At 57.9% G+C, this 12329-nt stretch overlaps 2 protein-coding genes across 3 annotated transcripts; both read right to left on the bottom strand.

Annotated features, from left to right (window-relative positions):
• Positions 1 to 16: 16 nt before the first annotated feature.
• Positions 17 to 5148, bottom strand: CALHM2 (calcium homeostasis modulator family member 2). Of its 2 annotated transcripts, XM_007080245.3 has the most exons (4): positions 4859 to 5148; positions 3501 to 3584; positions 2109 to 2824; positions 17 to 1022 (listed from the first exon to the last, which is right to left on the bottom strand). In XM_007080245.3, the coding sequence occupies exons 3-4, from the start codon at positions 2661 to 2663 to the stop codon at positions 606 to 608; spliced, it is 972 nt and encodes a 323-aa protein (XP_007080307.1). In that variant the 5' UTR covers positions 2664 to 2824; positions 3501 to 3584; positions 4859 to 5148; the 3' UTR covers positions 17 to 605. The 2 variants fall into 2 exon arrangements, with proteins under 2 accessions (XP_007080307.1, XP_007080308.1); XM_007080246.3 differs by lacking the exon at positions 3501 to 3584.
• A 2663-nt stretch (positions 5149 to 7811) lies between these two features.
• CALHM1 (calcium homeostasis modulator 1) lies at positions 7812 to 11226 on the bottom strand. The gene is made up of 2 exons (XM_042960028.1): positions 10675 to 11226; positions 7812 to 8294 (listed from the first exon to the last, which is right to left on the bottom strand). The coding sequence occupies exons 1-2, from the start codon at positions 11224 to 11226 to the stop codon at positions 7812 to 7814; spliced, it is 1035 nt and encodes a 344-aa protein (XP_042815962.1).
• Between the last annotated feature and the right edge of the window lie 1103 nt (positions 11227 to 12329).

A 12329-nucleotide genomic window follows, 5' to 3' on the forward strand; every position in this document is an offset into this window, starting at 1 on the left:
ATCCCAAGGCGATGGGATTTGGGCCTGTCTCCGTGACCACCAGCCTGCTGTGGCATAGCCCATCCAATAATGCAGACACCAAGCTACTCGTTTATACTAGGAACAACTTTATCAAAAATTTTAAGTCTATAAAATAAAGCCAGAGGCTTACATTGGAGGGCAGCTTCCTGGCTGAGCACTGCTGAGCCAGGTATCCGCGTGCAATCACACATATGGTAAGTGCACGATCCTGCACAAGGATATCACGCTCACCTGGCTCTGCTGGCCGGGGCTTCCCAGCTTGGGAGTCCCACCGGTAAGCAGTTGTCCACATCATAGTTAATTAAGGCTCGTTTCTGGGAAAGGGCCTTTTCCCCAAAGCGGTTGACCAAGTGTTTGGTGGCAGCAGGACAGGGCGTTTCTTCAGGTCTGAGAGCCTTGCTGTCGGAGCAGACCACATTGTCTACTAGCTCTCCACACCCCAGGGTGCTTTGTGTTACTTGCTTCTGACCTGTTTCCCCAAAAAGTTAAAAAAAAAATCATCCCCTTCTGATGCTGTGAGCAGGCGGTAGAGTTCAGTTTGAGTCCAGGCACCGTCACGGGCAAAGAGTGTGGGAACCGGTCCCTCAGGAGGCGACCAGAGCCATCTCCACGGTTTCTGGTGCCGTGCCGTTGCCCGCCAGACCCTGGGCCCACTTGTGCAGGCGGCTGTAGAGCGGGAGGCCCTGGTTCTCGCGGTACAGATAGACGCCCGTGATGGCGTTCCACTGTGGCCGAGGCTGGGTGCCTTCCACGGGGAACCTGGCCACCAGCTCCTCGTCGTCCTTGTCGAGCGCCACAAAGCCGAAGAAGCGGCGCACGTTGTTGGCGGCCAGCACCCGCGAGTGCACCTCGGCCGTGCGCTGGAAGAGCTGGTCCTCGTTGGCGCGGTACTGCGCCCAGTAGGCCTCCTGGCGGTAACTGAGTGGTGAGCAGTAATGCTTGAGGCACTTGGTCAGGAACACCAGGATGGCCACCATGCCGATAAGCAGCCACCCGAAGAGCTGGCCAGAGAAGGGGCAGGGTTGAGGAGGGGCAAGGAGCTGCCTAGACCCTCACCCGCCCCAGGAGGAAGTGGGAGGAGCTGGTCAGAGGGCTCCGGCTGGGCTGGGCTGGGCCGAACCGAACCTCAGCCACAACCCCCCTGAGGGCAGATTCTACTTCTAGAAGGGAAACCGGCCCTTATGGCTGTGATTCCACTTCTTTGTCCTCACTCCCTTGAACTCACTTTCTCTGTTGTGTTTTATTTGTTTGTTTAGAAAATCCTGTGCTCTCCTTGTGTCCCTCATCCCTTGCTGCTCTGAGTTAATACTCCTAGCTGTGTTTTCTGCCCCCGTCTCTGCCCTTGTTCTCTCTCCCCAGGCTGACCTCTGCTCCTTCAGAATTGAGCCACAGCTAAGGCTAGGATCAGGGCAGCAGCCACTGCGTCCTGAGTCAACACCCCTTCCTGGCTCGGGGGACTCCCCTATGACAGCAGCACTTGAAGGCTGACTTCGTGCTGGGCCGGGGTCCTTCCCGGAATAGGAACGTGTCACCTCCTAGCTGACAGCAACCGTTTCATAAGCTTGCAAGGGTTTGTGCTCAATCTGGGTGAAGTAGAGGTTTTTTGTTTTTTTTTTTTAATTTTTTTTTTTTTAAACGTTTATTTTTGAGACAGAGAGAGACAGAGCATGAACGGGGGAGGGTCAGGGAGAGGGAGACACAGAATCTGAAACAGGCTCCAGGCTCTGAGCTGTCAGCACAGAGCCCGACACGGGGCTCGAACTCACGGACCACGAGATCATGACCTGAGCCGAAGTCGGCCGCTTAACCAACTGAGCCACCCAGGCACCCCGAAGTAGAGGTTTAATCTGTGACTGGGATCGAGGCTTAGTCTAAGCCAGAACATTCCTTTAATGTTTAAAAGTTGTTTCACCAAGTCCTAACTCAAAGGTTACCTGGCTCAGACACCTGACGCTGACAATCTAGTGCTTTCCTGGAGACCTCAGCCCCTGAGGACAACTGCCTTTAAGGCTGGACCATCCCAGCACCTCCCCACCAGCCGTCGCCTAGGGAAGAAAGAGGAACAACTTCCCATTGCACAGCCTTACCTGGGACTCGTACTTCAGCCTGCGGGTGACCTCCTCCCGGAAGCCTGACAGGTTGGCAGGGCCCTCCCCACAAGGGAACCTGGCCAGGATTTCCGTGGCATGGTCTGGTGGGAATCCCTCTTCCCCGGCTGTGAGTGAGGAGGGGTCCACAAACTCGCTGAGAGCACAGACGTAGGCCTCACCGCGCAGCAGGGAGATGACAGACCAGGTCACGGGGGCCACGGCCGCACGGCCCAGGATGGAGCTTAGGAGGAGGAAGTTGGGGGCGGCCGAGCAGTTCTTGGTCCTCCGGTACTGGCACTCGGTAACTAGGTTCCAGGTGTGGTTGTTGAGGATGACACCGATGAGGAAGAGTGCTAGGGCGGGCACACCGATGGCTGTCAGCCCATATAGGTAGTTCCGGGCAGGTGAGCAAGGGCAGTGGAAAGCCACCACAGAGAACAGCTCCTGGCTGCCCACTGTGCCCAGTGCCACCAGCCCATTGAAAATCATCACGTCCTTGCTCTTGAAGAAGAGCGATAGGAAGCGGAAGTTCTCTGCAATCAGGGCTGCCATGGTGATGAGTCGGCTGGGGGACCGACTGCAAGGGGAGGTGCAGGCGGAGCCTGGGGTCGATGGTTCCTGGTGGGACTAAGAAGGCGTGCAGGCTGATAGGCATCTGAAGGCAGGGCGAGGTCTTGCCATCTTAGCCCCTCTAGTGGCTGGCCGAGCGCTCCCTGTGGGACAGTAAGTGACTGATAAATGTGTGCCTCTGAAAACTGAAAGGGTTTGAGGGGATCTTGTGTGGCCAGGCTGGTGAGATGGGAAGGAGACTTGGGGAGCCCCAGGGCCTGGTGGACAGGGTGGTGGCAGCCACTGCTCACTGAGACCCTGCTAGGTGCCAGGTGCTTTCCATCCCTCATTGCCCATGGTCAGGATCTCACTGTGTTGTCATATCCCCAGTGTATGCAGAGAGGGTGGAGGCTTCCTGAGGGGGAGGGGCCTGCCAAGGTCACATGTAAGTAAGTGGCAGAGATGAGATTCATGCTCAGGTCTGTCTGCCTCAGGCACTCAGGTTCTTGTTACTCCCACAAGCTTCCCTTGAAGGAGGGATTAAGAATGGCCTTGTGGCCCTGGGGAATATGGGGTTCCAAGTAGTTCTGATGTGTTAAGGGACCTAGGACTACTTGGAGGGTTTTGTCCTCAAGGACTGTAGCCCATGGGTATAACAGCTGAGTGGGTGTCCTGGTAAAGGACTTGGGCCTGACTCAGTGAGGTGGGGTGGGGTGGGGTGGAGGAAGGGGACTCGGTCAGTGGTAAGCCTGGTGCAGCGTTCCTAGAATTCATGAGAACTTTTCATTTTGGAGACCTCAGCATCTGGACTGGTTTAGGAGATCCTGGCTTTCAACGTACTTCATGACTTTTCTTTGGGTCTCGGTGTCCTCATCTGTGAGAAGAGGCCAAATCATTCTGGCCCTTGCTCTCTCCTTAGCGGTGCTGGGGGGAAAAGAAAGGGGGAAAAGTGATGCCTAATAACTGTTCTGTGTCAGAAACCCTCTACCTCACCCTGTCAAGTCTTTAGGGTGGCTCCCAGAGGTGAGGCAGCTGGCATGTTTCTCCTTCCTGCAAGTATCAGGAAACTAAGGTCTAAAGAGGAGTAAGTGCCTTGCTCGAGGCCAATAAAGTATGGAGGTGCCCGGGCAGGACTTTCGAGCCTGATGTAAGGAGGCTTGGGAAGTGGACAGGGGTGGGTCTAGCGAAGTCAGTCCTCTGTTTTCTTGGCCTCCTGACCTTGCTCTGTGCTCATCCATGAGAGAGCCCTGGTGAACCTTCCATTCCCCACCCATTACCCCTCCCTTTCTAAGCAGCCTCCCGGGGGGCTGCCCGGCCTGCCAGGGACAGGCAGCCTTGATGGGCTAAGGCTTGACCATCCCCACCAGCCCATACCCAGCCTGCTCCGCCATGTGGTACTGGCAGCCTGCCAGGAAATGGCTGAGGCTCCAGCCATGTTCTGTCCCGACTCCCTTCCTAGGCTCCACCCACACAAGCAGACATTCCAGGGTGTGGCCCTATGTCCTCCCAATCTAGGGGATGAAGAAAAGCCCACAGCCAGAAGAAGCCTGGGAGTGGTGGGATGGAGTGGGCAGCAAACAAAGCGGGGGAGACCTGCCCATATTTCCTTCTCTACCTCCTCTGTACCCGCCACCCTTCCTGGTCTCTGCCCAGGTTGCCAGATGGGTCCCGGCAGTGACCACGTGGGGAGCCAGGAGCAGGAGGAGGGACCTGACTCCCTCCCACTCAGCCCAGGGCCTCCGGTTGCACTCTCTGGGAAAAAGTTTATAATGTTGCCAGGGATGAATGGGTTAAAGGCAGGCTCCTCTCCCTCTTGCTCTTCCCCTCTTGGCTTCAAGTTTCCTAATGAGCCTTCATGGGGGCCCTGGGTTCAGAAGCTGCCCAAAGTGGGGTACAAGATACCTGAATCCTTGGGGTAGTGAACAGAGAAGAAACCAGGCCATCAGCTGAGACTACCGGCCCTGTCTCACAGGCCAGGAAGGGGTCACATCTAGGCCTGGGTGGGACCTCTGACAACAGCAGTCGGGACAGAAAGTGGGACAGGCTGGGAGGGGCACAACTGGCGGGGCCCAGAGTGAGGAGCCTCGGAAGGGCCTTTCTTCCCAGGACAATCCCTCCGGGTGGCCTTGAGCAGCCCGCCCATCCTCCCCATCCTCCCCGTCACCTGGCACACCCCAGAGAAGGGCCCTTCCTCTTACCTGGGGCCAGTTGCGGGCGACAACCAGTGGCTTCAGCCTCCGCGGGGCGTGGGCCTGCAGGGCGGCCCTGACCCGAAGTGCTTTCGGGCTGTCTTGTGCTTTCTTCTGTACTGGAGCAGGGAGCTGGAGACCAGCAGGGCCTGGGCTGGCCTGGCGCTGTTTTCTAAGAAGTTTTAACTCCAGGAAGAGAAGGAAACAGCAGGATGGAACTCGGGCAGTAGCAGTGAGTGGAAAAACAGCCTCCCTCGGGCGCCAGGCAGGGGAGGGCGGGTGGTGAGGGCGGTGCAAAAGGAGAGGAAGTTGGGCTGCCTGTTTAGCAGCGCCTGGCCCGCGCCTGCCCTCCTGAGCCAGCTGCACACCAGGGGGACCAGTTCAGGGGCCAGGCAGGGGGGCCCTCCGGGAGATCCTGTCTGGGCCTGTCCTCCCTGCCAGTGTCAGGAGTGCTGTCCGTGCTTGACCCCCACTGGACAGGAGCTGCCACGGAGGCCCCAGGAGGGTTGGAGGAGAGGCGCCACCAGACTGATGCTGACTGCTAGCAGGATGCACAGGCCACGGCCTCCCTACCTTATTCTGGCTCCTCTCCCTCAGAGCCGCCCTGCACCTGTCGGTCCTCCTCCCCACCACTGGGTCTTCTGTCCATACTTCAGCTAACTCCCCCGGCACTGCTTCACATCTCAGGAGGGCTGGCACCGTGATTCTCTGAGGCCCTGTGCGCGGACCACCGGATGGCGGGTAGAAATTACAAGAAGGCGAGTTGCCGCAAGAACCCCTTTGTAACCATCAGAGCTGCCCAGCCTGTCCCAGAAAGCGGTCATGAGCTCCCCATCTGTGGGAGTGTGCAAGCTGAGGCTGGAAAGTCACGGGTCAAGAATTCTAAAGGGGAGAGCCCTGTCCAAGGAGAGGCGAGATGAGCCCTATGATTAAGGGAAAGACCTCCCTCAAGATCCCCCCTGTGTCATCTCTGCAACGTTTGTGGTTCTGTGACGGTGGGACTGCCGAGTGCCACGCTGGCCTCCCTGAGTTGTGCTTGTCCCTGTGCAGAAATGAACGGAAAGGACCAGTGGTTATTATTCAGATCCTACCAGGTGCCAAACACCATTCCAGATTCTTCCTCAAAAGTTCTCCTCCTTTATCCTCAGCATAATTCTGAAAAGCAGGTCTTTTTAAGATCTGTTTTTCACATAGACACACTGAAGTTTGGAGGGATTTGGTGAGGTCCTACAGCTCTAGTTCTTGAACCCCAATCTGCCTGACCCAAAATCTTGCTCTTTCCTTGGCGTTTGTACCTCCTGATGTGCTGGGCGTGTCCTCCTCCTCCCAAATAATGAAAGGAGCTCAGGCTGAGTCTTAGAAGTGGGAACGGAGGGAAGAGTAGTTGGGAAGAAGGGAAATTATTAAAGCGATGTTGTAGGGATCAAGATCAAAATGAATTCCTAGATGAGTGGGCCTTACATCTTCCTGGCCCTCAATTCCCTCCTCGACAAGGTGTCTCCAGTTCCTTATGTCGCCCTCCCCGTTCTGTCCAGGGTCGGATAAGCTGTCAGGCTCAGAAATCTACAAACACATTAGCCACTGCATACTGAGTACCTATTCTGTGCTTTACACCCTTCACCTGTTTCATGACTATAACAACCCCATCAGGTAGGTGCCCCATTATACAGATGAGGAAACTGAGGCACAGAAAAGGAAGCAGTTGGCCCGAGGGACACAGTTTGTAACTGGTAGAGTCAGCATGTGACCCAGTTTTCTCTGGCTCTGGAGCCTGAGCTGTTTCCGCCGCAGGCAGCTCCCCTTCCACTCCTCCACCCTCCTCCCCATCTCAGGGCAGAGCCTCTTAGCACTCTAGAGACCCCTTCCCGGGGAGTAGGGTTTCTGAGAAAATGGGAAAAATTCAGCTTCTTTTCTAAATGCCTGAGCTCAGGGGAGGTCTGATTTTCCACAAGACCTGGATGTGAAGGAGGTGTTCAGGTGGTCTCCAAGGACCCCTCCAAGAGAGGGTGGTATGGTCTGAATGTGCCTCCCCCCCCCCATTCATGTGCTCAATCTTAACCCCCTAGGGTGATGGTACTAGGGGGAGGGGCCTCTGGGAGGCCCTTAAGTCATGAGGGCAGAGCCTCATGAATGGGATTAGTGCCTTGACCAGAGGCTCCAGAGAGCTCCCTTGAGAAGGTGCCGGCTTTGAACAAAGAAGATGGCCTCCATCAGAACGTGACCGTGCCGGTGCCGTGATGTTGGACTTCCAGCCTCCAGAAGTGTGAGAAGTAAATTTCTGTTGTTTATAAGCTACTCGGTCTGTGGTATTTTGTTACAGCAGCTCAAATGGCTAAGGCAGGAAGACTTGTGCTCAGCACTAAATAAATATACTCAAGTTGTTGGGTGGCCTCTGTGGTGACCACGCACTCTGGCTTCCCCTAAGTAGACAGAACTTCTGGCATCTTGTGTCATCACCTAGCACTGCAGGTGTGTGACATCGGGTGAGGCTGTGGGCCATGTCCTCACGGCCCACTCTCAGCCTCGTTCAGGATACTGACCCAAATCAGGATTCCTGCTTTGTGAGATGACTGGACGTCCCCCTCCCCCCAACTCCCTGAGACTTGCGCATAAGGGAGCAGAGACGGTAGCAATTCAGAGCAAGGATGGCTGTAGAACCTGAGAGGAGATAGCGAAGCAGGGGTGAAGTGGCTTGGGAGGGGCTGGTCAGGTGGGAGTTTGCTCCCCCCCACGAGCCAGTTCTGAGCCCTTCTGACTCATACTGCTGTGTCACCGCTGGAGGACTAAGGTCCCCGTCCAGCTCCAAATTTCCTGCCTCAGTGGTAGGTAAATGCCCGGGCATGTGGGTCTGCTCCGGGGGCCTACCGCCCAGAACCTACAGACTTCATCTTCCCATCTGGTTTGGGGGTCTGAGAAGCCATGGGCTCAGACCCCCTCTCTTGCCTCTCCGCTTGGCCACAGCTCACACTCTGCTGAAGTAGGCGGCCACCTCCTTGCGTGGAGGCCGGGGCCCGCCGCCCGCCCAGCCGTTGCCCACCGGCGGCTCCTCCTGGCCCAGCCTCAGGGGCGGCTTGCATTTGTGCCAGCTCGTGAGCAGCCTGTTCACGGCGCCTTGATCCGTGATGCCACGGAGCTTCTCCCTCTCCTCCTCAGCACCCTCGGGGGGCGCTGGGGCAGCTGAGCCGGCGGGGGCCGTGGCCAGTGCCCCGTGGGCGTGACCCAATTCCAGGTCGTGGTTCATGGCCTCGAAGAACTGCTGGATGCAGACCTTGGCGAAGGCCTTGGCGTGTTCCGTGCACGTCTCGTCGAAGAGCTTGCGCTCGATGTCGATATAGTGGGACCAGTACTTGCTTTTGAGGAAGGCGGCCTGTGTGAAGCAGGGCCGCACAGAGCGCACCACGAATGCCAGCAGTGTGGTCATCAGCACGAAGGACCAGCCCAGTGCCTGCAGAGGAGAGAGGAGGGAGTCGGCTGGCCTTGCTCTCCAGCCTCCCAAGCCTGCCTAAACCCCCCAAAGCACTCTGTATGTCAGGGCCTTTAGGGAAAAGAGGACTGACAGGGCAAATGATCTTACCTCTTGGCCTCCATTTCCTTTTCCGTCAAATGGGCACGGAAATGGGATCATGTGAGTAAAATGCCCCACCTGTGGGCCTGGCACTCAGTGCACAGGAGTTAACCGGGCACACCTTGGAATTAGGCTGCCTGGCTTTGGACCCTGTCTCCAGTCCTTACCAGTTGACCAGGAGCAAGGTGTCTGGCTTCTCTGTGCCTCAGTTTCCCCACGTATGAAACGGGGTTGTTGACGGTACATATCTCATAGGTTTTCTGCGAGGACTAAATGTAATAATACACGGCACACAGCCTGGTACGTGCTTAGCGCTCAGGAACTGTTAGCCACTATTATTATGTCCTCCTTCACCTCCCAGGGCCAGAGTGACCCTTCGTCCTCTTAGTCTGGTACCTGTCCTCTGGCTCCCGGCATTGTCTGCCTTTCAGTAGCTAGCACTACACGAGGCTTCTCTGTGTGGGCTCTGAGTTGGGCCCTCAAGGGTCACGGAGACAAATAAGACAGTTGCTCAGACTCTGTGCTGAAGAGCCCTAGATGCTTGGGTGCCAGATCTGCTCTGCTGATAGTTCAGTCAGGCCCTGGGCAGGATGCTCTCCTAACCTGGGCTTCTGGATCAGCCCCCAGCTGCACAGAGAAGTGTCTGGCCGGTTCAGGATGCGAGGTAAGCGCCTGTAATTGGAACTGGTGTTGTGGCAGAGCACACACGGGCTGGGGAGCTGCAGAGCACGTGCTTGGTGGGGGGGTGGGGGGGGTGGGGGGAGGGAGAGCAGGCATCCCCTGTGCTGCTCCAAGAGGAAATGCGCACCCCGTGGGGCTGGAGATCTTCATGTGTTTTTTTTTTTTTTAATTTTTTTAAATGTTTATTTATTTTTGACAGAGAGAGAGAGAGAGAGAGAGAGAGACAGAGCATGAGTGGGGGAAGGGCAGAGAGAGAGAGAGAGAGAGAGAGGGAGACACAGAATCCGCAGCAGGCTCCAGGCTCCAAGCTGTCAGCACAGAGCCCGATTCGGGGCTCGAATTCACAAACCCTGAGATGGTGACCTGAGCCGAAGTCGGTCGCTCAACTGACTGAGCCACCCAGGCGCCCCAAGATATCTTCACGTTTTATGTAAAGCCAGAAATCTGAATTTTATGGGAAAATTTCTGGTTTTCAGAGGAGGTTGACCAATTCCAAAATTGAATTTTGAATTCACTTGGAAGGCCAGATGAAACATGTCTATAGCCAGGCAGCGTGTCCCCTGGGGGACCTTTTAGTTTATGATGCAGTGGTTTAAAGGTCGGGTGGAGGGACAGTTGCCCCAGGCCCTGAGGCCTGGCACGATGGCACAAGTGTCCACAAGGGAGGGCGTGGTTTGGGAGGGAAGCAGAGCTCGTACACTCGGAGTGCGACATCCATGTGGTGGTGGTGACACGGGCTCCACGGGAGGGCCGGAGATGGGGAGCCAGGGGTCTGGACTTGCCAGAGCAGAGTGTTTCTCTAGCCCTGGCAGGGCAGGCCCGGCCCCCTGCCCCTCCCCTGACAGCCCCTGGTCCATCTGCTGCCAGGGCCTGCTGCCGCTTCCTCCCCGTGCTGCAGGGACTGCAGGGGAGGCCTGGGGGCTTAGGTGGGGGGCGTCCAGGGGGCAGAGGATGAGGGAGTGGGGCTGGGGAGGACCAAGCTCTGGCCCATCAGTGGGCCCTCCACCCCTGCCTTTAGGGTACATCCCAACAGTACATCCCCTCACCCAAACCCTCCCTTCCAGGGGACCCAGGACCCTCGGATCCCACTCCCTGAGCAGAGGGGCACCTGCTGGGGGCATTTGCCAGGGAAATGTACCCAAATGGTCCAGCCACCCACCTGCCTCGCCACCGCCCCGGCCTGGAAGAAGAAAAGGATGCAAATACACCAGGCTTCTAAGCCGGAGCTCAGGATGGAAAAGGTGGGGCTGCCTGAGCTGTTGGGTCCACTCTAGGGGTCTCGAGACAGGACGGACCTCTGGGCTGAGGTAGCCACATCACTTTTCCCAGGTGGTGCTGATCCAGGGAAGACACACGGCTCTGCCTTCAGAAGTCCTGGCCTCAGTTGGGAAAATACGCCCCTGTCCCAAAGAGCTCCGTCTGAGGGGGAGACCCAGCCCAGTCTGGGGAGCTCCAATCCATTGAGAAACACGACTGTACCCTGAGAAAGCCCCGTTTCAAGAAGCGAGGGATTGGGCCTTGCCAGAGGGACCCCAGGCTGTGAGGGGAGACCCATGCCAAGGCCGTGGCACCCCCTCACCTGGGAGATGCAGCGCAGGTAACGCACGGCCACCTCGCGGGCCAGCAGCCAGTCGCCGTCATAGATGTCGGGGCAGGGCACCCGGGCTAGCAGGCGGGCGAGCTCGGGTGGGGGCAGGCCGGGTGCCAGGCTGCCGTTGCCCAGCACGGTCACGGGCACGGCAGTGCAGAAGGCACAGAGGAAGCACTTGCCATCCAACAGTGTGACGGCCACCCAGACGACGGGAGCAATGAGGGCCCGCTGGGCCATGGAGCAGAACATGTAGCGTAGCACTGCAGGGTCTTTGGCCCGGCGGCCCGGGGGCCGCTTCCACTCTTCGGCCAGCATGGACACGTTGTTGTTCATGACCAGGCCGAGCAGGAAGAGCACCAGCGGGGGCGCCAGCAGGATGCCCGCGCTGTAGGCTGCGTTGTAGCCGGGCAAGCAGGGGCAGTTGAAATCGAAGGCAGAGTACATCTGGGCGCTGGCCAGTGCCATGATGCCACAGATGCCGTTCATGAAGGACTCCTGGTTGGACTGCAGGAACTGGAAAATCATCCGGAACTTGTCCATGGTGCCCCCCCCTCACGGGGCCTGACGGCCTCCTCCCGCCTCACCGCTGCTTCAGGATGGCCCCTGTGGCCCACTCTGCCCAGGAGGTGCCCGCCTCATGGCAGAGACGGGCAGAGCTCAGGGCAGTGGCCGAGGTCACCGTGTCTTTGAGAAACCTTCTAGTCAGGGGCTGGCTGAGAGGGCACAAGCCATCCAATCCTGTGTGTGCAGCCAGGGCTCTGCCCCTCCCTCCCTTCCTGCCCCCCCCCCCCCCACCCCGGGCTTCTCTCTCCACAGCTGCCTCTGGCACTGGGAAACCAAGAGGGCCACACCTGACGGAGACCAGTTCTCTGTGGGTGTGGGAGGAGCGAGGGGAAGGAGGCTCAGACGCAGGCTGGGAAGATACCGTCTCCAATAAGGTTGGAGTTTGGGAGAATGCAGGGCTGTGGCAGGGCCTCAGCTTCTTGACCTTTTCCCCTGGGCTCCTGGGAAGCGTGTCGCCCTCCTTCTGCCCTTCCCGTTGGGTCTTTCCTCTGTGCTGTATCAGGGTTCGAGAGGGCTCCTTGGTCGGTTCAGACAGTGATGGTATGTATGATAAGGTAGTGATGGCAGTGATGGTGGATGGTGGTGGGGATGGTGGGGATGGCGGTGGGGATGGTGGGGATGGTGGTGGGGATGAAGGTGATGGTGGTGGGGATGGTGGGGATGATGGGGATGGGGGTGGGGATGGTGGGGATGATGGTGATGGTGGTGGGGATGGTGGGGATGATGGGGATGGGGGTGGGGATGGTGGGGATGATGGTAATGGTGGTGGGGATGGTGGGGATGATGGGGATGGTGGTGGGGATGAAGGTGATGGTGGTGGGGATGATGGGGATGGGGGTGGGGATGGTGGGGATGATGGTGATGGTGGTGGGGATGGTGGGGATGATGGGGATGGTGGTGGGGATGAAGGTGATGGTGGTGGGGATGGTGGTGGAGATGGTGGGGATGGCGGTGGGATGATGGTGACAGTGGTGGGGATGATGGGGATGGTGGTGGGGATTGTGGGGATGATGGGGACAGTGGTGGGGATGATGGGGATGGTGGTGGGGATGATGGGGACGGTGGTGGGGATGAAGGTG

Source organism: Panthera tigris, chromosome D2 (genome assembly GCF_018350195.1).
Source record: "Panthera tigris isolate Pti1 chromosome D2, P.tigris_Pti1_mat1.1, whole genome shotgun sequence".
NCBI classification, from domain to species: domain Eukaryota; kingdom Metazoa; phylum Chordata; class Mammalia; order Carnivora; family Felidae; genus Panthera; species Panthera tigris.